General features: G+C 55.0%; 3 protein-coding genes across 3 annotated transcripts in view; 1 reads left to right on the top strand and 2 right to left on the bottom strand.

Annotated features, from left to right (window-relative positions):
• LOC127060516 (serine/threonine-protein kinase PAK 1-like) overlaps positions 1 to 20,567 on the bottom strand; it is a 176,416-nt gene that overhangs the window by 126,411 nt on the left and 29,438 nt on the right. The gene's annotated exons all lie outside the window — the stretch shown is intronic.
• LOC103824969 (zinc finger protein ZFP2) lies at positions 3,172 to 13,585 on the bottom strand. The gene is made up of 2 exons (XM_050984022.1): positions 12,828 to 13,585; positions 3,172 to 5,237 (listed from the first exon to the last, which is right to left on the bottom strand). The coding sequence occupies exons 1-2, from the start codon at positions 13,257 to 13,259 to the stop codon at positions 4,047 to 4,049; spliced, it is 1,623 nt and encodes a 540-aa protein (XP_050839979.1). The 5' UTR covers positions 13,260 to 13,585; the 3' UTR covers positions 3,172 to 4,046.
• LOC103824644 (class I histocompatibility antigen, F10 alpha chain-like) lies at positions 13,882 to 19,246 on the top strand. The gene is made up of 8 exons (XM_050984120.1): positions 13,882 to 14,044; positions 15,676 to 15,939; positions 17,661 to 17,933; positions 18,155 to 18,427; positions 18,513 to 18,623; positions 18,722 to 18,757; positions 18,877 to 18,909; positions 19,144 to 19,246. Exons 1-8 carry the CDS (start codon positions 13,969 to 13,971, stop codon positions 19,161 to 19,163), a joined length of 1,086 nt encoding a protein of 361 aa, XP_050840077.1. The 5' UTR covers positions 13,882 to 13,968; the 3' UTR covers positions 19,164 to 19,246.

The following is a 20,567-nucleotide window of genomic DNA, read 5'->3' as shown; positions in this document are numbered from 1 at the left end:
TGAATAACTCTGGATTGAAACTCAGGCAGAATCCACGCCTTCTTCACCTCGCCTTAAAGCATCTGCACAGAGGTGAACCGGGGCTTGTGTGTGTCTGAGCTTGTCTCCAGTGCCAGCTGCAGCTACCAGCCAGCCAGAGGTGTCTCTGAGGTGAAACCACCACAGTGCTGCCTTTCAGTCAACAGCAGAGGCTAGACAAGCCTGGGCAAGCCCCATCTGGACAGATATTGGAATTTATTTCCATACCAGCTGGCCCCTCGACTTACCACAGTTTTCAATTATTGTAAATACATTTCCAGCTGACCCCTTGACTCATTATGATGAGATTGGAGCTGCTCAGAAACCACTTCCTACACTCGGGACACTCATAGGGCCTTTCCTGGTGTGGATCTTGTAGTGATGATGAGGTTGGAGCTCCACCCAAAGCCCTTCCCACACGCCCCACACTTGTAGGGCCAGTTCCCTGTGGGGATCACCTGGATCAGGTCTGTGCTCCAGAGCTCCGGCTGAAGCCCTTCCCACATCCCAAGCACTTCTGGGGCTTCTGCCTGCCATGAGTCCTCTCCACCACCTCTGAGTTCCAAATGGATCTCCAGCTGCCTTCCTGGCACAGGGGGCATCTTTCCTCCTCACATCTCCAGGGGGTTTACAGCCCCTCCTTGTGTGGGATCTCCAGGGCTTTTCCTCCCCACTGGATTCCTGTGCCATGGAGCTGCTCCAAACAGCCTCTTCCATGAGCTTCTGCAGCTGGGATTTGCTCTCCCTGGTCTCTGTCTGCAGCTCACTGCCTGGGGTAGGGAAAAAAAAGGAGAGAAAGGAATGGGGAAGGAAAAAGGACAGAATGAGAAGAGGAAGGAGGGTGGACAAGGACAGGATGGGACTTACATTGTGCCACAGGGAAGGGGAAGGAGATCCCACCGATTCATCCCTGGCAGGATGGCCTTGTCCTGCAGGCACAGGAAATGCTGGGCTGATAGGTGGAGCAGAGGAGAGGGGGAAAGGGGCAGTGACTGCCTCCTCACCTGCTCAGTGTCCCATGCCACCTTCCTTTTCCTTGCAGCCTCCTCCAGCTCCATCCAGACAAAGTTTGGGATTGATAAATCCTGGCTTGGGCGAAAAACAATGGGTGAGACCCTTGGTCCTGCTGCCCAAGTTCAACTCGAGAAGTAACCGCCCTGTTCACGGTCAGATGGTCCCAGACCTGCTCATCTCCAGCCTCCCCCACTCCTCCAGGCTGCCAGGATCCCCCAGCTCCGGGATTGTCCTCTGCTGCTCTCCCCACTCCAATGCCAATGTCGCCCCCAAACTGGTACCACCTCCCCAGCCAGTACAGAGATTGCCACAGGAACTCTCCACAATTCTGCAAAGGGGCATCTGCATCTCACCTTTGGGGCCTGCAAGATCCAAACATCCCCTCCCCTGCAAACAAACCCTCCTGGAGATCCCCCGATGGATTTGGGGTGAGCTCCCCCTCCCCACTCACCTGTGAGATCTGGGGGGGGTCGATGCTGCCAGGGCCAGGGGAGCTGCAGACTCAGCAGGCAGGTGGGAAACAGCCATGGCTCTGCTGGGGCTCCTCCTCTTACTCCTCCTGTTCCTCCTCCTCCTCCTGCTCCAACTCCCTGCCCACCCCAGCCCTCCTTTTCCCACCCACCTCTCCCCCACAGTCACAGCACTACCGCCACCAACTTCTGGGTGGAGGGAACCCCACATGAGCCCCTCAGGGATGGGCAGGAGGCTTGAGGACCCGCCCAGTGTGGATCCATTCCCCCCAGAGCCCCAGGGAATCACTCCAGGGATCAAGTGATGGGGACACAAAGGGATCCCCACGGAACCACCTTTTTTCTGTCCCATCCCCACTGTTCCCTTTTCTCACCCATCATTCCCCCAACACAAAGACCCCTCTCAACTCAGTCTGGGGTTCCCATCCCTCTCTATTTGAATCCTCTTTTATCCTGCTCTTGTGCCCCTTCCCCATTGTACCACCAGCCCCACTCCTCACCCCTGTGCCCGGTTTTGAGGATTCCAGGCCCCTCCTGCTCAGTCTGGGGGGGGTCACATCCCCCCTTTCTCTCAATTCTGGCAGCTCCTGGATGCTTTCTCCTGGGAGGAATCTGTAAGTTATGGGACTTTTGGGGTGTAGCTTAGGAGTGTGACAGCTCTCTCTGGCTTTCCCCTCCCTGTTGTGGCCCCTCAGCTGCCCCTGACACCCTGGGGGTGCTGGGATTTCCCTCCTGGGGACAAGGACGTTCATCCCCTTCCAGGAGCCCAATGCCCAGCTGGGGCTCCAGGTCAGGAGGTCCTTGAGCAGCTGCCCCAGAACCTCCCCCAGGGTCTCCAGGTCAGGGGGTCCTTGAGCAGCTGCCCCAGAACCTCCCCCAGGGTCTCCAGGTCAGGGGGTCCTTGAGCAGCTGCCCCAGAACCTCCCCCAGGGTCTCCCAGCGCAGCTGGAGCCGCTTGGCCTGGGGTCCCCAAAGGCCTCAGCAAGCCCCAAGTGCCTCCCAGGAACCCTCAACTCCCTCAAACCCAGCATCCCCACATCCCCTGAAAGTTCCCCCCATGGAACCGACCATGGCCATGTCCCCACATGTCACTGGCCATGTCCCACCATGTCCTCACCCATGGCTGTCTCCCCACCACGTTTCCATCCCTGTCATTGTCCCCCAACTCTCCATCCATGCCTGTGTCCACCCATGTCCCCAAAAATGGCTCCATCCCTGTTCATGTCCAGGTGTCCCCATGTCACTCTCCATGTCTGTGTCCTACTATGACCACACCCATGTCTTAGTTCAATGTCTATTTTTACCTCAGTATTGAATATTTTAAAGCAATAAAGAGAAAATGAAAACAAAATCAAGGCCAAAGAAAATGATTTCCATTTCCTGGCTGGGGATCTACGTGCTTGGGTAGAAGTCAAGAACCTTTTCTTGGTGGAGTTTCTATCCCACTGTCTCCAAAACCTTGGTCTTTTCCCCAGTTTTGCACCATTTGGCTGTAGAATACACCCTTGGCAATAGGAAATCAAAGTTGTGGAATTCCTGAAGTTGGAAAAGACCTTGTCCTGGTTCAGGGCAAATTTGGGAGAGAACTTCCGAAGTGGTTCCTCTAGAAAGCAGATTCAATTGGCCACTCCCCCAACTGGTTCAGGAAAAATAAAATACCTCCTTGGAGAAAAGTGGAAAAAACTGTTTATTAAACAATAAAACCTAAACAATATTAAACTTTAAAACCTCTTGCTGCTCTAAAAGAGAGACAAACTCAGTCCCTCCATGGGCTGTAGCTCAGCTCACTGAGTCTCTTCTCAGTCCATCCGGTGCTGGAAATGCCACGGCCCAGGCCCGGCCCGGTTGGCCACAGGTGAGAGCTGCCGGTGCTCTGCTGGTGCTCAGGCTAGAGCAGGTTCAAACAGGTCCAAAGAAAAGGGAAAAAACCCACTGTTCAGGGAACTTCTTTGCCTCAGCTAACTAAAACTAACTAAAAGCAAAAGAGAGCTCTGTCCCGCTGTCTGTCCATCCACAGACAACACAGTGCAGGAGCAGGAATGTGGAGGAGTGAGTGCAGTGTCTAAAAACAAACTGTGCACTGCTTCTCTCCCCCCTTCACTCTCAGGACAAGTCTTTAAGGTGCAAAACTAATTATTCAGCATAAACAGAACAAACTGGGGTTCAACCATCAAACAGTCAACCCAGCATAAACCTCCAAGACCATTCAGTACTCCCTGATGTCACCAGATAGGACTGAATGCAAAAGATTTTATGGGGTTGAAAGTCGACAAATCTGCTCCCCGCAAGGAATTCCCATTCTTGGTCTGTGTCCAAAAGGATGTTCCCACCACTGGGTTTATCTAGCTCCCCACAGGGAACCAGGAAGATGTGGAGCCTCCAGGCCAGGTGTCTTCCAAACACAGATCACCAGGACCACAGATCACCAGGGCTCTGCCCAACGGGGGTCACTGGGGATCATCCAACCTGGATCCTCCCATGGGAGATGGAGCTGGAGCAGCACACAAAGCTCTTCCCGCACTCGGGGCACTCACAGGGCTTCCCTTAGTGGCGCCTCTGTTGGTGTCGGGTCAAGGTTGAACTCGTGGAGAAGCTCTTCCCACACTCCCCACACTCGTAGGGTCTCTCCCCACTGTGGATGCGCCGGTGCACAGTGAGGTGGGAGTTTAGCTTGAAACCCTTCCCGCAGTCGGGGCAGCGGAAGGGCCTCTCCTCAGTGTGACTCTGCTCATGTTTGAGGAGATCGGAGCTCCTTGGAAACCTCTTCCCACACTCAGGACACTCGTAGGGCTTCTCCCCAGTGTGAACGCGCTGGTGGTGTTTTCTCAGGTCAGAGTGCCACCCATAGCTCTTCCCACATTCCAAGCAGGTGTAGGGCCGTTCCCCTGTGTGGATCACCTGGTGCCGAATCAGGGCTGAGCTTCCTCTGAAGCTCTTCCCACATTCCCCACACTTGTAGGGCTTTTCCCCAGAGTGGATCTTCTGGTGCTCCATCAGCTGGCACTTGATGCTGAAGCTCTTCCCACACTCCCCACACTCGTAGGGCTTTTCCCCAGTGTGGATCCTCTCATGTTTCCTCAGACCAGAGCTCTGGCTGAAGCTCTTCCCACATTCCACACACTCATAGGGCTTTCCCCCAGTATGGATTCTCTGGTGTTGCATCAGGTGGCCCTTCTGGTTGAAGCCCATCCCACATTCCCCACACTTGTAGGGCCGTTCCCCAGTGTGGATCACCTGGTGCTGCATCAGGTGGCCCCTCTGGCCGAAGCTCTTCCCACATTCCCCACACTCAAAGGGCTTTTCCCCAGTGTGGATCCTCTGGTGTTGAGTCAGACAGGAGCTCTGGCTGAAGCTCTTCCCACATTCCCTACACTCAAAGGGCCGTTCCCCAGTGTGGAACCTCTGGTGCTGGATCAGGCTGGAGCTGTGGCTGAAACACTTCCCACACTCCTCACACTCGTAGGGCCGTTCCCCAGTGTGGACCACCTGGTGCTGGATCAGGCTCAAGCTGCGGCTGAAACCCTTCCCACATTCCAAGCACTTGTGTGCCTTCTCCCTGCCATGGGGCTTCTCCACCAGCTCTGAGCTCCGGCTGGATCTCCGGACACCTTCCTGGCTCAGGGGGGCTCTTTCCTCCCCGCAGCTCCCTGGGCTGAGTTTGCAGCCACTCCTCGTGCAGGATCTCTTGGGCTTTTCCTCCTCCTCCATCCAGACACTCCCTCGGAATGAAAAATCCTGGTTTGGGGAAAAAACAAGATGAGAATGCCTTGGACTCCTTCTCCCCTTTATCTCATGAAGTCATTGGGAATCTTGTGTCTGTAAGAACTACCAAAATACTAAGATTGAGTCCAAAAATCCTCCAAACATAAAGACAGATCAAAACTCTCCAAACATCATGATTCAGCAAAAACAAAGATTCAGCCCCAACAAAAAACCAAAGCACCAACATTTAACCCACAAAAGCTGAGAAACATCAAGATTCACCCCTGTGAAAATCATGGATCCCCCTCCCTGGTCACCTGCGGCATGTGGTGGGGGGAAACACACCTGGGGCAGGAGGGAGGTTGCAGACACAGGGAGGGGTGGAACCTCCTGTTTCTGCTCCTCCTCCTCCTGTGTCTCTGCTCTTGCTCACACTCCTCTTCCTCCTGCTATTCCTCCTTCTCCAGCACAATTCCACCTTCTCCTCCCACGTGCAGCATTTGACCATTTTGTTCCTCAACCCTGCTTCTCCTTCCCTTCTCCTCCTGCCCCAGGCCCAGCACTCACTGCCGGCTCCCTCTTCCCCCAAACCCACAACCCACAGCATCCCACCGCAGGGGCAGGGATGGAGCTGGGGCAGGTTGGGCTGGGGCAGCGCTGGGCTCTCAGCACATTCCGCCCGCACTCGGTCCCCACTGCAGCCGCTCCCGCCAGGACAGCGCAGGGGGGCCCGGCCTTGGCGCTGCCCCACTCCCACCTCCCCAAATTCCCCTCGTGGGGGGCACTGGGGCGATGACGCTACAGGTGGAGAACACTGGGAGCTGCGGGTCTGCCTGGACACTGCTGAGCCACGAGTGCCACACACTCTGATTGTGTGAGCACTGCCTGAGGGCTGGGGCTGCAGCAAGGGGGGGGACACCCTGCACCAGGGGGGATGTCCCGCAAACGAGGGACTCCCATGAAAGGAACAAGAGGAAAGTGTCTTTACAAACAGATACTGTGAATCTGATTAAAGATAGAGCCAGGTACAAAAGGAAGCAACAGGAGAAGCCATCAGTTTAAGAAAATGTTATTACCTGATGACACTGACTGCTGCTCAGCCAAGGTCATGCCAAATTAATGAACTTCAAGAAGAACAACAATGAGCCAGGAATATCCTTTGCTATACAAAAGTGGGAACCCTATCTAGGGGGTATGCATAGGTGGATTGGGATGTTTGTACCTCTCAAGCACTCCACCCAATGGGGAGAGGGAGATGTGGCTGGGAAAATTAGGATGAAAAGGAGGCTATGTCCTTCAACAATGGGAGAGACCACATGGAAAACATTTCATGGCATCTCCCTTTTTTTAGGAATTTAATTACTTTTACAGGACTCCTCTGGCTGCTTTGTGGACAGAAACCTCTGGTGATATCAGTTTTTCCACACAGCTTGGAGCTTGTCTGGAATTCCTTCCATCGTCTGGGGCAGCGGGCAGTGAGTGCAGCTGAAGGTGCCTCACCCAGTTTGGGGGATCGGCTCCCTTGGGTGGCGGCGGCACCGGGGATTGATTGGGTACCCGAGAGTGACCAGAGACAGACGAGTGACACATCGGGGGGGGGGTCTGAAGAGTCAGCAGGGAGAGAGCTCTGAAAATCTCATCAGTGAGTGCAGTGGAATCTTCGGGGAGTGAACATGGCAGGGCAGCCATGGAGGGGAGAAAAGGGAAAGCTGGAAAGGGGTCCTGGCCAAAGGGATCATGATCCCAAAATATCTCTGAAGGGTCCCTTGGGAGAATGTTGAGGCAGTTGGCACATTCCCCCAGAGGTATTTAAGGACATGGACACCCAGGGGGGCAATAAGGGAAGTGGAGAAGGGATTTGGACAACAGGGGATGGATGGTGTTGGTGCTGAGAAGGGACTGGGTGAAGGGGAGTTTGCAGCAATATGGATAAGGCAAAAAGCAGCAGGAGGAATCTCTGTGGAACGGAAAAGGATGATGCAAAATCAGAGGAAGAAAAAAATACTGAGGATTGGGATGTTTTTCAGCAGGGTCTTAGCCTCAAAACTTTTTAGCTGATTCAGATCATATTTATCCCCAGTTTCCAGGAGAGGAAATCAAGGAGGTCAGGATTTCAGGGGGTTTCTCTGTGGTGGGCAGCGGCAGCACCGGGCACAGAGGTGCAGGACCGGGAGCACGGGCTGGGGGCCTGTGGGGAGCTGTGGGGCCGGGCCGGGGCTGTGGGGCAGCCGGGGCTCAGCGCCGGGCGCTGCCTGACCCCACCAGCCCCGGGCAGGGCCAGCAGTGGCCCCCGGCCCCCAGGAGGCTGCGGGACGCCCCGGCCGCTGCCCGGGCCCGTGGAGCTGCCAGCCCTGCCCGCCGGGGGGGCACCTTTGGACACTGCAGCAGGACAGGGACCGGCTCTGGGATACGGGCTGGGGAGGGGACCCTGAGCACAGGGAGGAGGAGCAAGGAACATCTGGGAAATGTGGATTGTACATGGAAGGACTGAGATTTTCTTTTAAGGATTTGGTTGGGGTCACTGGAGAAACAAATGATTTTGCAGAAAGCTCGGGAGCTGTCAGAGGATGAGCACCCACAGGCAGTGAGGGGAGCTGCAGGAGTGGCACAAGAAGGACCTGCAGCACTTGGGCACAAAGGCAAAGCAGGGGAATACAAGAAGGGAGCACAAAAAGGCCAAGCTGAAGGCAATGGCCAGGGCAGAGTTCCTACAGATCCTGAGGGATCAACCCCAGGGCCCAAGGGGGCCCCAGCACCCAGGGGATGCACTCGGCCACAAGCACCTGGCAGAGGCATTGCCCTCCTCGGTAGGGGAGAGCCCACCCAAACTGCCCCTGGCAAGGAATCAGGGCTCCAGCTGCAGGGCACAAGGACACTGCAAGCAGAGACAGCAGCACCCTCAGGACGAACAAGGCCACCCCTTGATGGACATGGATTGGCAGGGCTGTCACAGCTCCCATCACACCAGGGACCCACCACACTGGAGCCCTTGAGAACATTCAGGGTGGGTCTGCATTGAGAGGAGGCTGCTCCTGATGGACACAGGAGCCTCTCAACCCACTCTCAATCTTAGACCTATGGGGGGGAAAATGCAAAAAATGTCTTTGAATATTAATGGGAGAATTGGGGAAAATGAGGAGGAGTGTTTTATTGAACCACTATTGGCAGATTTGTGGGATGGGTTTGAAATGCATTAATTTTTATTTGCCCCTAATTGTGATTATAATTTACTGGGAAGGGATTTAGTCACTAAATTGGGAATGCAAATTAATATTATAAAAGGTGATACAGAGGTTAGTTCTGTTGTACCACTGTCAGATGTTTGGCAAGGCCTATGCTGAAGTGAACCCAGAAGTGTGGGCAGCCCCAGGCTGTGGCCAGAATCCTGTCTCCTGTGAAATCTCTCCCTCAGGAAGCTGGGCTGGCACTGACCCTGCCTTGGGACTTTGCTGTTCCCAACACCCACCCAGGACATCGGCTCCTGCCTAAGGAGTGCAAAGCAGCACCACTGGTGGCCCATGCCAAGTGGCCCTGAGGCCAGAAACAGCCACCAGCACAGCTGAACACGGGGAGGACAGCTCAGCCTCGGCTCCAGGGCTCTGAAGCCCCGGAGATTTGCACTTCCCACCTGCAGCAGGAGGATGGGAGGCCCCACTGAGCCTGCCCTGAAGGCAACGCAGCAGCAGCCAGGGCTCCACAGCAGGCCGAGCCCCTGGGCCTGCCCACAGATCCTCTGCTGAAATCCTCTGCCTGCCCACCCTCCTCTGGCATCTCCAGCCACTGGGGCCAAGCCTTGCTGGCACTGCTGCAGCTTCAGTGCTCTCTGGGCCTGCACTCGCCACAGCTGCTGGGGAACACAAGGGCACAATTCCACTCTGGGGCTCAGGTACACTCACACACTGCGCTGCCTGGGATTGGATTGCTGCAAAATATACCAAGTTTATTTCTTCTAAATCTTATTTCCCTGCTCAGAAAGGTTTCCCTACTCAAAGGTTTGCCGCTGCCTTGGGGAAAGAAATTTTAAAGTTTTTTTTTAAGGGATGTTGCACCACTCAACAGAGATGAGTTTAACATCTCAACAGACTGGGAATAACCCAAAAGAGATAAGGACCAGCAACAAAACATCAACGCCCAGCAGCAAACAGCAACCAACAGCTACCCCAGACACTGCCCCTGGCACAGCTGGAGACACCTGGTCTGGAAAAGGCTGAGAAGGAAATCCAGGAGTGTGCACCTAATTAACATCAGAGGCAAAGAAATCCTGGTCCAATAGGAAACCAAATACTAAAAACTACACAACTTGGAAGCAATGAACATTAAACAAATGGATTTAGATGGGTTCAGACTGTAGAAAGCTTAGGAAAAATCTAGTAAAATTTACATGTCATGGAATGATTTTCTCTGCACACCTGAGCTATGTGTGGATGAGATTATTCCTGTTGCACATCCTGGCCAGAACCAAGTAATGCCTCGACTCTCTAACACTAAAGATATTGTTCGAGAGATTTTGTTTTCCCTGCAGTTTCAGTGACAATATTAAAACATGAGAATAATTTTTCATAATAATCCCACTTTATTTTGTCAGGTAGGTTTGGGACAGAAGTGTGAGAATCAAGTTTTGGTCTGGGATTTTCGATGTTCACCTTTAGGTTGGATTCTGAAAAACTACAAGAGCTTTAAATGTGACCATTTAATTTGTAAACAGTTAATGGGTTGTTTAAATATTGTTTAAAGAAACAAACAATCCTAAAAACAAAACAAAAACCAAACCAAACAAAAGAAAAAAAAGCAAACAAAAAAAGAAGCAGATTCTGGTGGGGGCAGATGTGAGTCCTGGGATGGCTGCTCTGGAAGAGTAGCTTCATTCCAGGCAGCCTGGAGAGGAGCTTTAGAAATGCAAATTAACACTGCAAGGCAAAGTGTGGACAACCTACCTGGGTCTCTTGCCTGGGGCAGGAATTGGGCTGATTCCCTCTGCCCCTCACCCCAAGCTCTGCCTGCTTGCACAGATGGAATTTGCACAACTCAAGGCAGAGCCCGCAGTGAGGATATCTGACTCTGAAACAGAAATGGGTGAAGCTGCAAAGGGAAACAGCAAAAGCAGAATGTTCTGAAAACTACACTTAAAAAAGCTGGGGGTGAATCATCCCTCTGCCCACTGCAACACCTGCTGTCATTGTCTGTGTTATATAGGGTGTATTAGATCAGTTTATTTTTGGATTTGGTGAGGGTCTTTTGTGTTTTTCGGTTATTTAGGAAAATCAGTTAGGAATCCAAGAATGTGATGTTTGAAATACAGAAAAGCAGTCAATTGATGCAGTCCTGGCTCCTGAGGGAGTGCCCAAAAATGGGGAAAACAGCAACAGCCACCAGAACAAATCCTACAACAGCATGGACCAGCCCCTGGGAACCCGAACCAATTCATATCAGGAGCCACAGAACCCATTTATCGTTTCAATGGCATCATTAGATTACAAGCTGTCCTCGAAATAATAACCAACCAGACAGCTCCAGCTCCTGACCTTCCTGCCGACCAATGCACTGAAATGAGGAACACAACATTTCACCAGGGGATGGGATCAGATCATCTGTTAGCAGAAGGAGGACGAATTTGTGGCAAATTAAATTACTCAAACTGCTGTTGGCAAAGAAATCACAAACAGAAAGTGACGAAACAGATGAAAAAATAAATAAGAAAGCAGCTCCTGTTATGGGCCAAACGTGGAAAGGATGGAAATGGGACAGGGTTTCAGGGCTCCCTGGCAGACCATGGGTTAAACGAATGCTGTTTCTCCTCTCATGTGCTACAGCAACTCTCATCTTTTTGCCATGATCCACACCTTGAGAGTGCAGCTCATTCAGCAGGTGAGCCAGGGGATGCAGGTGGCAGCCAGGCCTCCTGATCCAGAAACGGCTACAGAAGGACAGGGAATGAGGGCACTGAGAATAATCCCAAAACCAAAGAGGACCCAGGAAGAAAAAAACAAGAGTCAATGAGTGAATCTGTTTGGAGATAGGGCCAGGGACTTGTAGATAAGGAAGTAACGGGAGAAACCATCAGTTTCAGAAAATGTTACTAATTGACACGGACACCTGCTCAAAGTCCCGCTAGATTCCTGAACTTAGAGAAGAACAAGGACTTTACAGAGCCAGGAATATCGGATGTTAAACAAAAGTGAGGATGCACATTAACGAGGACATGCAGCAGGCGCATGGGGAAGTCTGAACCTTCCAAGCACCTCAGCCAGTGGGCAAAGGGAGAGGGAGAAGCGGCCGGGAAAATGAGAATAAAAAGGAGGCTGCGAACTCCAACCATGGCAGAGACCGCACGGCAAATGCCCCACGGCCTCTCTCTCTGCTCAGCAATAAAGTCACTTTTACAGGACTCCTCTGCCTCCTCCGGGCACAGAAACCTCCAGCGACGTGAATTTCCCCGCACGGCCCCGGGTCGGGACAGCCCCCTCTGTCCCAGCCACAGGAACCGGGCCGAGCCAGCGCCGCTCCGGCAGCGGCTCCGGCCGAGGCAGCGGCGGGAAGGAGACCGCGGGCAGGGGATGCCCGAGAGAGGCCCCGAGCCCCTGGGAAGCCCCTGCAGAGCCATGGAAGTGGCTCCTGGCAGGACCTGTGAGCCCGCGGGCGATCCCCGCTGGAGCAGCCCGTTCCCGAGGGACTGTGTCCCGCGGGAGGGACCCCAGGCTGGGGCAGGACGAGGATTCCTGTCCCCGAGGGGAGGCTGTGAACTGACCGGGCTGGGACCCCCAGCCCCTGCGCCTCTGGGTGGGGAGGAGGGAGGGAATGCGGGATAGAGTTCAGCCCGGGAAGGAGAGAGAAGTAGGGGGAGGATGTTTTCGTAGGAATTATTTCAGTTCTCATTCTCTTGCCCTGGTATGTTTGATAATAAATTCAATTAATTTCCCCAAGTCATGTGTGAGAGGAATGATGGATTTTGTCCTTACAAACAAGTTGTGGGTCTGCTGGTAGATCAAACCAGCACCGAGAGATAAAAGAAACAATGGGAAAGATTCCACTGATTGATGAATAGAAAAAGATATTTGCTTTTACAAACAAACTTTAGGTTCAGTGATAGATGAAACTGAACATTGAAAGATGAAAGAAACAATGAGGTAAAACCCTAAATTCCATAAAAATTAAAAATTAAAAGGGAGGGTTATACATTAGAGGGGAATCTTCGGTATCAGGTGTATCGAGAAGTCTGAACCTGTCACGTACCTCAGCCAATGGGGAAAGAGAGAAGGGAAATGCGGCCGCGAAATTGGGATAAAAGGGAAGCTGCGTCCTCCAAAAATTTGAGAGACCCCAGGGGAATGCCCCAGGGCCTCTCCCTGTATTCGAATAAAGTAAAAGGACTCCTCTTTCTCATTTTTGGACATAAACCTCTGATGTTTGTGGATTAATTTTCCTGACAAGTGTGTTGTGCCCGTCACCAGTGATTGAACTGTCCCCATTTACCCAGACCCCCGAGCCTTTCCTTGTGCGCTCTGTTCCCTGCCCAGGGGGAGGAGGGAAGTGACTGAGAGGTTTTGGCCTCTCTCCAGCATCCCCTGCTCCGGCCTGGGCTCCTGCCGGGGCTGCAGGTGGGTCCCTGCTCCGTCCCGCACTCACCCCAGCTCTCAGCGCCCTCAGGTCCCGGTCACGCCGAGCTCCCGGCGGTTCGGGGCAGCAGCAGCGGCTCCTTGGCCTCCTGCCCGGCCGGGCCCAGCGCCGGGGCCGCTCCTCAGCCGCGGGTTCCGGGAAATGCCGGAGAGCGGGGAAGGAGCAGTGAGGCCGTGCCGTGTGCAGAGCCCGCTCCTCGCCGCGATTGGCTGATTCTGCCGTCACTCCTCCTTCTGGCCGCTGATTGGTGGGAGCGGGGCCAAGCACGGCCCCGGTGCCGGCCTGAGGGCGCCCCTGGCTCGGCAGAGCCGCCATTACCGGAGCGTCTGTGCGGCTCTGGGAGCGGCGGCAGCGGCCCGAGCCCGGTGAGGCGGCGGCGGAGTTCGGAGGCGGTCTCAGCGCAGCCTCCGGGGACGGGGCAGTCCCCTTTGTCCTAGCCATAGGAACCGGGCCGAGCCAGCGCTGCTCCGGCAGCGGCTCCTGCCGAGGCAGCGGCGGGAAGGAGACCGCGGGCAGCCGCTCCCGCAGCGCCCTCAGCCCAGGGGCAACACGGGCCGGACACGGCACAACCAACACGTCTGAGCCCCCTGCCGCCCCCGAGGCCCGCAGCGAGCCCCGAGCCCCCGCACAACCCAGCGCGGCTCCCACCTGCGCTGCGGCCACCTCCGAGCTCCCCCGCCGCCTCACCGGTGGTTCCCGGTCGCTCCCAGTACGGTCCAAAACACTGCCACTTCACATGTTGTGGGACCCCCTGCACCCCTCCCCGGGCATCCCGCCCTCCCCATACCCCAGACCCGCCCTTTCCCTTCACCTTTGCACCCCCAGATCTCCTAAATTTCCCTGTTCCCCCCAGTTCTTCACTTCCGGCTCTTTCTTAAGGGGGTCCCAGGTGGTTCTCAGAAGGCTCCAGGGCGGTCACAGTGAGGATCCAGAGGGATTCTCTGGGATTCCCCCGTCCTCTCGCCCTCCCCGCCCTCCTCGGCCCCTTTCGCGTCCGCGTCCCAACTTGGGAGACCAGGATCTGCCCGGTGACCGATGACGTCACTGACAAATCGAGCTGGTATTGGTAGAGAGGAAATAGCGGAACCAAAGGCGGGGCCGGAGGCGGCTCTGGGGGCGGGGCTGGGCCGGGCCGCAGCGGAGCAGCGCCATGGCTCCAGCGCTGGGGCTGGGGGTCCTCTGGGGGCTCCTGGGGCTCCTGTGGGACCCGGGGGGCGCAGACAAAGGTGAGTGGGACCCCGAAACCGGGAACCCCCTGAACCGCAATTCCTGGGCACCGGTTACCCCTTGAACTTCCATTTCCGGGAATCGGAGCCTCCCTAAACCTCCATTCTTGGGCAGGGGAACTCCCCTGAACCCCGTTTTGGGTCCTGTGATCCCCCTCCATCCCCTTCCCTCTCACTGGGACCCCCCTGAATCTCCATTCCTGGGCACGGGGACCCCGTGAACGTTTTCATGGCAGTGGAACTCCCCTGCACCCCTTTATCTGGCCCCGGGACCCAGGGATAGGGGATCTCCTATTCCTGGGGATCAGGATCCCTTTGAATCCATAATCTCGGCACGGGAACCCCCCTGAACCCCCATTCCTGGGCACTGGGACATCCCTGAACCTCCATTTTTGGGCACCGGGACTCCCCTGCACCCCCTTTATCCGGGATTGGGATCCCCCCATACTCCGTAAGTGCTCTGGGACCCCCTGCCCCCCCCTTTTCTGGCATCCCGCTTTTCCCAGACCCCAGACCCACTCTTTTCCTTGAGCTTTGGACCCCCAGATCTCCCAGCTTTCCGTGTTCCCCCCGTGTTCCACTCCCTCCCCTTCTCAAAATGGGATTCCAGAGGGTCCCGGAGGGTCTCAGGGGGGTCGCAGTGGGGATCCAGAGGGATCCAGATGAACTCCCTGGAATTCCCCTTTGCCCCGTCCCTTCCCTCCCGTGTTCCCTCGGTCTCTTTCCCGTCTCCTGGGATCTACCCACCTTTCCCAGCCCCAGACCCCCCTTTCCGTGAGCCAGGGACCCCCTGGAGCCCCATTCCTGCCTTTCCCAGCTCCCAGAACCCATTTCCCTCAACATCAGGGACCCCTGGAACCCCTTTAGTGGGCACAGAGACCCCCTGGATTCCCCATCCCACCTCTCCCAGTCTCTTCTTTGAACCTTGGACCCTTCCTGACTCTCCCAGTCCCCCTTCCTGCCTCTTGGATGCCCCCAGAGCCCCCCAAACTCTGCATCCCCTCAGTTCTTCACATCCTGGTCATCCTGCAGGAGAGTCTCAGGGTGTCCATGAGGGTCCCAGGGGGGATTCTGGACCCCAGGACCCCCCTGAATTTTCAGTTCTGGGGCACTGGGACCTCCCTGCACCCCCTTATCCAGTACAAATCCTCCCCTGCACCCCCTTTCCCTGCCTTCCCTAGTCCCCAGACCCCTCTTTTCCTTGTCCCTGAGACCCCCTGGACCTCCACTCTTGCTTTTCTCAGCCCCCAGCTCCCCCTTTCCTTTGTATCAAAGACCCCCAGCCTCCCATTCCCAGGTCTGCCCACCCTGTGATCCCTTTGCTTGGCACTGGGGACCCCTGGACCCCTTTTTCTGGGCACAGGGATTCCCCTGGAACCCCCATCCCTACTCTCCCAGTCCCTGCACAGCCCCCCCTGCCCCCTTCCATAACCCTGGAACCCCCTGAGCCCCCATTCCTGGACACCAGGACCCCCTGCAGCCCCTTTCCTGTCCATCCCACCTCTCCCACCCTGCACACCCTTTCCTTGGCCCCAGGATCCCCAAACCCCTTCCCAGCTCTCCCAGTTCCCCTTTCATTGTTCCATGTGATGATGATCCCCCAACCCCCCCACATCTCCGTTTCCCCCCAGTTCTCCACTCCCTGCGTTACCTGGCTGTGGCGGTGTCGGAGCCCAGCCCAGGGGTCCCCCAGTTCTTGGCCACCGGGTACCTGGATGGGATCCCCTTCACGCGCTACGACAGCGAGCGGGGCCGGGCGGAGCCGCTGACGCAGTGGATGAAGGACGGAGTCAAGCCGGAGGATTGGGAGAGGGGGACCCAGATTGCTGTGGGGACCCAGCAAGTGTTTGCCAGGGGCCTGGAGACACTGCGGGAGCGGTACAACCAGAGCAGGGGTGAGTGGGGGGATCTGTGGGGCTGGGATGGGGATACGTGGGGCTGGGATGGGATCTGTGGGGCTTGAATGTGGATCAGTGGGACTGAGATGGGATCTGTGAGGCTGGAATGGGAACTGTAGAGCTGGGATGGGAAGTGTAGAGCTGGGATGTGGATCAGTGGGGCTGGGATGGGATCTGTAGGTCTCGGATGTGGGTTCACAAGGCTCCAAGGGGCTGAAAATGGGGATCTATTAGGTTGGGATGGAATATTTTGTGATCCGTGGGTTGGGATATGGATCCGTGGAGCTGGGATGGGATCTGTGGGGCTGGGATGTGAATCCATGGGGCTGGGATGTGAATCCATGGGGCTGGGATGTGAATCCATGGGGCTGGGATGGGAACCATGCAGCTGGGATGGGATCCGTAAGGCTGAGATTGGATCCATGGGACTGGGATAGGATTTGTAGGGTTGGAAGGGGAATTGTAGGGCCGGGGTGAGGACCTGTAAGTCTCAGGTGTGCATTCACAGAGCTCCAAGGGGCTGAAACGGGGATCCATTAGGCTGGGATGGGATATCTTGTGATCCATGGGGCTGGGATGGGATCTGTGGGGCAGGGATGGTATCTGGGAGGCTGGGGTGAGGATCCACGGGGCTGGGATGGGAACTGTAGGTCTCCAGTGTGGATTTACACGGCTCTGAGGAGCTGCAATGGGGATCCATTAGGCTGGGCTGGGACATCTTGTGATCCACAGGTTGGGATATGGATCCATGGGGCTGGGATGGGAACTGTAGGTCTCGGATGTGGATTCACAAAGCTCCAAACTGGTGAAATGAGGATCCACTTTGGGTAGGTTGGGATGGAATATTTTGTGATCCATGGGTTGGGATGTGAATCCATGGGACTAGGATGGGATCTGTGGGACTGGGATTTTATCCCTGGGGCTGGGATGGGAACTGTGGGGCTGGGATAGGAACTGTAGGGCTAAGATGGGGATACATGGGGTTAGAATGGGGGATCTGTTGGACTGGGCTGGGATCCATGGGGCAGGAATGGGATCTGTGGAGTTGGGAAGGGATCTGTGGGGCTGGAATGGGATCTGTGGAGTTGGGAAGGGATCTGTGGGGCTGGGGTGAGGATCCATAGGGGTAGGATGGGATCTGTAGGTCTCAGGTGTGGATTCACAGGGCTCCAAGGCGCTGAAACAGGGATCTCTTAGGCTGGGATGGGATATCTTGTGATCCATGTGGCTGGGATGGGATCTGTGGGGCTGGAATGGCATCTGGGGGCCTGGGGTGAGGATCCATAAGGTTTGCATGGGATCCGTGGAGCTGGGATTGGATCCATGGGGATGGGATGTGAATCCATGGGGCTGGGATGTGATCTGTAGGTCACGGATGTGGATTCACAAGGCTCCAAGGGGCTGAAACAGGGTTCCATTAGACTGGGATGGGATAGCTTGTGATCCGTGGGGCTGGGATGTGGATCCATGGGGCTGGGATGGGATCTGTGGGGCTGGGTTGGGATCCATGGGGTTGGGATGTGGATCCATGGGGCTGGGATGGGATCTGTGGGGCTGGGTTGGGACCATGGGGTTGGGGTGTGGATCCATGGGGCTCCAAGGGGCTGGGATGAGGCTTTGTGGGTCTCCCTCAGACTCTGGGGCTCCATAGGGCTGGAATGGGGCTCTGTGGGGCTGGGACACAATTCCATGGGTCTCTGTGGGCACAATCCCCCCAGGTCTCCACACATGGTTGCGAGTTTCCAGCTGTGAGCTCCTGTCCGATGGGAGTGTCCGTGGATACTACCGGGTCGGCTACGACGGGCGGGATTTCATCTCCTTTGACCTGGGATCCGAGAGATTCGTGCCGGCCGACAGCGCTGCTGAGATCACCAGGAGGCGCTGGGAAAAGGAAGAGGTGGCTGAGGGGTTCACGAACTACCTGAAGCACGAATGCCCGGAATCGCTCCGGAAATACGTGGAATATAGGGAGAAGGAGCTGGAGCGCAGAGGTGGGAGCAGAATTCCTGTGGGAATTTGGGAATGGAGAACTTGGGAACATGCGATTCCTGTGGGAATTCTCTGGGTAGATCTCATCTCCATCCCATTCCCATAGAATCCTATGGTCAGATCTCATCCCCGTCCCATTGCAGTTGGAATTCCATGGGTAGAGCACACCCCAGTCCAATTCCCATGAACTCCATGCATGAATTCCACCATTATTCCATTCCAGAGCCCCCTGATGTCCATGTATCTGGAAAAGAGGAACACGGGACGCTGATCCTGTCCTGCCACGTGTACGGATTCTACCCCAAAACCATTGCAGTCAGCTGGATGAAGGGGGATGAAACCTTGGATCAGGAGACGGAGCGGGGCGGGATCGTTCCCAACAGCGACGGCACCTTCCACACCTGGGCCAGGATCGAGGCGCTGCCGGAGGAGCGGGAGCAGTACCGGTGCAGGGTGGAGCATCCCGGAATGCCAGAGCCCGGGATCTTCGCTTGGGGTGAGGCTGGGAATGTGGGGATTGGGAATTTGGAATTCCCAAATGGGGATTCCCCTTCCCCTCCTCGCTATCCTGCGTTTCCCAGAGCCGACATCTGGCAGGAATCTCACCGTGGTGATCGCTGTGTCCATCATCACTGCCATCCTCATCCTCATCCTCATCCTCATCGGATTCGGCATCTGGAAGCTCCAGTCTGGTAACACACGGGATGGGGGTTGGGAAGGGACAAGGATCTACCTGGCACTGTTCTGGAAATCTTGTGCCACTGATGCTGATCCCACTTTGTTTCCACAGGGAGGAGGGATGGGAATGGATATAACCCGGCAGCTGGTGAGTACCAGTGGTGAATCCAGCTCTGGATCCCCTCTGTGTGGATCCCAGAATGGATCCTGGGGTTAATCCTGGTGCGTGATCCGTGCTGGAATCTCATGGATCTTCTCTTTCTGCAGGAAAAGATGTGGGAACCAACGGCTTGAGCACAGGTACAGAGCAGGATCAGAATGAGATTCCAGAGGGGGATTAGGGCAGGATGGATAAACTGGGATCAGGGAGGGATTCCAGATCAGAGCAAGGGTCCAGAGCAGGATCAGATGAAATTGTTTGTCATTGCAATGGGCCTCCGGCCAGATAATAATTAGCATTGATTTCATGATTCACAGAAGGCTGATCAATCTCTTTATTATATATATTCATTAAGAAACCCATTGCTTTTATAGACAGTTACAATGCAAGTTGACCTAATTGGTCCTTCAATCAAAACCCACCACCATTGGCTAATTAAGAAACCACCCTTTGGTAAATAAATGTCCATAACACATTCTACATGTTCACAACAACAGGTGTAGCAGGTTAAGATATGAATTATTTCTCATTCTTTTCTCTGATTCTTTTCAGAGACTTTCTCCAGAAAGGCCTGAGAAAGTTGTGTGTTGCTCTCTGTGGCCAGAGAGCTGCTGCCACAATTGTAAAGTGGGATCAGTGCTAGATTCTGGAGCGGGATCAGGTGGGATGGATAGAGCAGGATCAGGTCGGGATTACAGAGAAGGACTGGGGCAGGAGGGATGTGGCAGGATCATTTGAGATTCTGGATCAAGGCAGGATTCTAGTGCAGGGTTAGTTGGGTAGACAGAGTGAGATTGGGGCAGGTTGAATGGAGTGGGATCAGATGGAATGGATGGAGCAGATTGGTGTGGGGTGGATGGAACAGGATAAGGTTGGAATTCCAGTGAGGGACTGGGGCAGGATGGTTGGACTGGGATTGGGTGGAATGGATGGAGCAGCTCCCACTCTCCATGGGCTCCAGTCAGGTCCATCCAGTTGGGATGGGGACAGGGACGGGGTGACACCATGACCCTCTCTCATTCTGGCAGGAATCATCGCCTGAGCAATCCATGGAGCTGCATATGGCCCCTTCCCTCTTCCCAGGGCAAGCCGAGATCTGCCAGCAGTGTGGGATCCTCAGGATCTTTCCCCCTCAGGGAATTCCTCAGAGCTCTCTGCTGGAGAGGCTTCCCATAGAGTTTCCCCACCTGGGCAGACAGAAAAAACTTCCCCATGGAGTCTTGCACATCACTGACTGTCCTAGGGTGACGTTAGGATGTTTGTATCCCCATTTGTGTGTTATTTATGCTAGATATTATGTTCTGTGCCTTCAAGACTGGCTCTGCAGAGTGAAAGTTTTGTTTTGGGCCTCTTATCAGCCACTGGGCAGGACATACAGACAAGAGAGTACATAGTGCTGTTTTTTGCTTTTTGCCCTGCTTTTCACTTTGCTCTTCCTTCTGCTCTGCTTCTGCTTGCTCTTGCTTTCTACTTCTTCTCCTTAGTTAGTTCAGCTAAACAGTCCAAATTCCTTCCTGGACTGTTTCCCCTTTCCTGTTTGGATTTACCCGAACCTGCTCTGGACTGGGACCTGGGAAACACCGAGAGTTTGCACCCTGTGGCTGCAGCAGCTGCCCCAGTGCCGGAGGGACTGATAACAGAGCAACCACCCCAGGAGAGACTTTCTGAATTTGTCATCTTTTTCAGAGTGGTGAAAGAGTGGTGTCATCCGGTATTGTTCATTTTGTGTGCAGTGCCTGTTAAATAAACAGTTTCTTTCCACTTCTCTCCAAGGAATTCTTCCCCAACCAGATGGGGG

Source organism: Serinus canaria, chromosome 25, assembly GCF_022539315.1.
Source record: "Serinus canaria isolate serCan28SL12 chromosome 25, serCan2020, whole genome shotgun sequence".
NCBI classification, from domain to species: domain Eukaryota; kingdom Metazoa; phylum Chordata; class Aves; order Passeriformes; family Fringillidae; genus Serinus; species Serinus canaria.
Note: the sequence above shows the minus strand (reverse complement) of the source record. Positions and strands in the feature narration are given on the sequence as shown.

Bases quoted from the DNA above. Each gene is read 5' to 3' on its own strand.
- LOC103824969 (XM_050984022.1), bottom strand. From the start codon at position 13,259: ATGGCTAGGACAAAGGGGACTGCCCCGTCCCCGGAGGCTGCGCTGAGA. The intron at 5,238-12,827 runs GTGAGTGCGGGA...TCCCCAAACCAG, and splicing joins TGAGGGCGCTGAGAGCTGGG to GATTTTTCATTCCGAGGGAG.
- LOC103824644 (XM_050984120.1), top strand. From the start codon at position 13,969: ATGGCTCCAGCGCTGGGGCTGGGGGTCCTCTGGGGGCTCCTGGGGCTC. The intron at 15,940-17,660 runs GTGAGTGGGGGG...CAATCCCCCCAG, and splicing joins GCGGTACAACCAGAGCAGGG to GTCTCCACACATGGTTGCGA. The intron at 18,624-18,721 runs GTAACACACGGG...TTGTTTCCACAG, and splicing joins CATCTGGAAGCTCCAGTCTG to GGAGGAGGGATGGGAATGGA.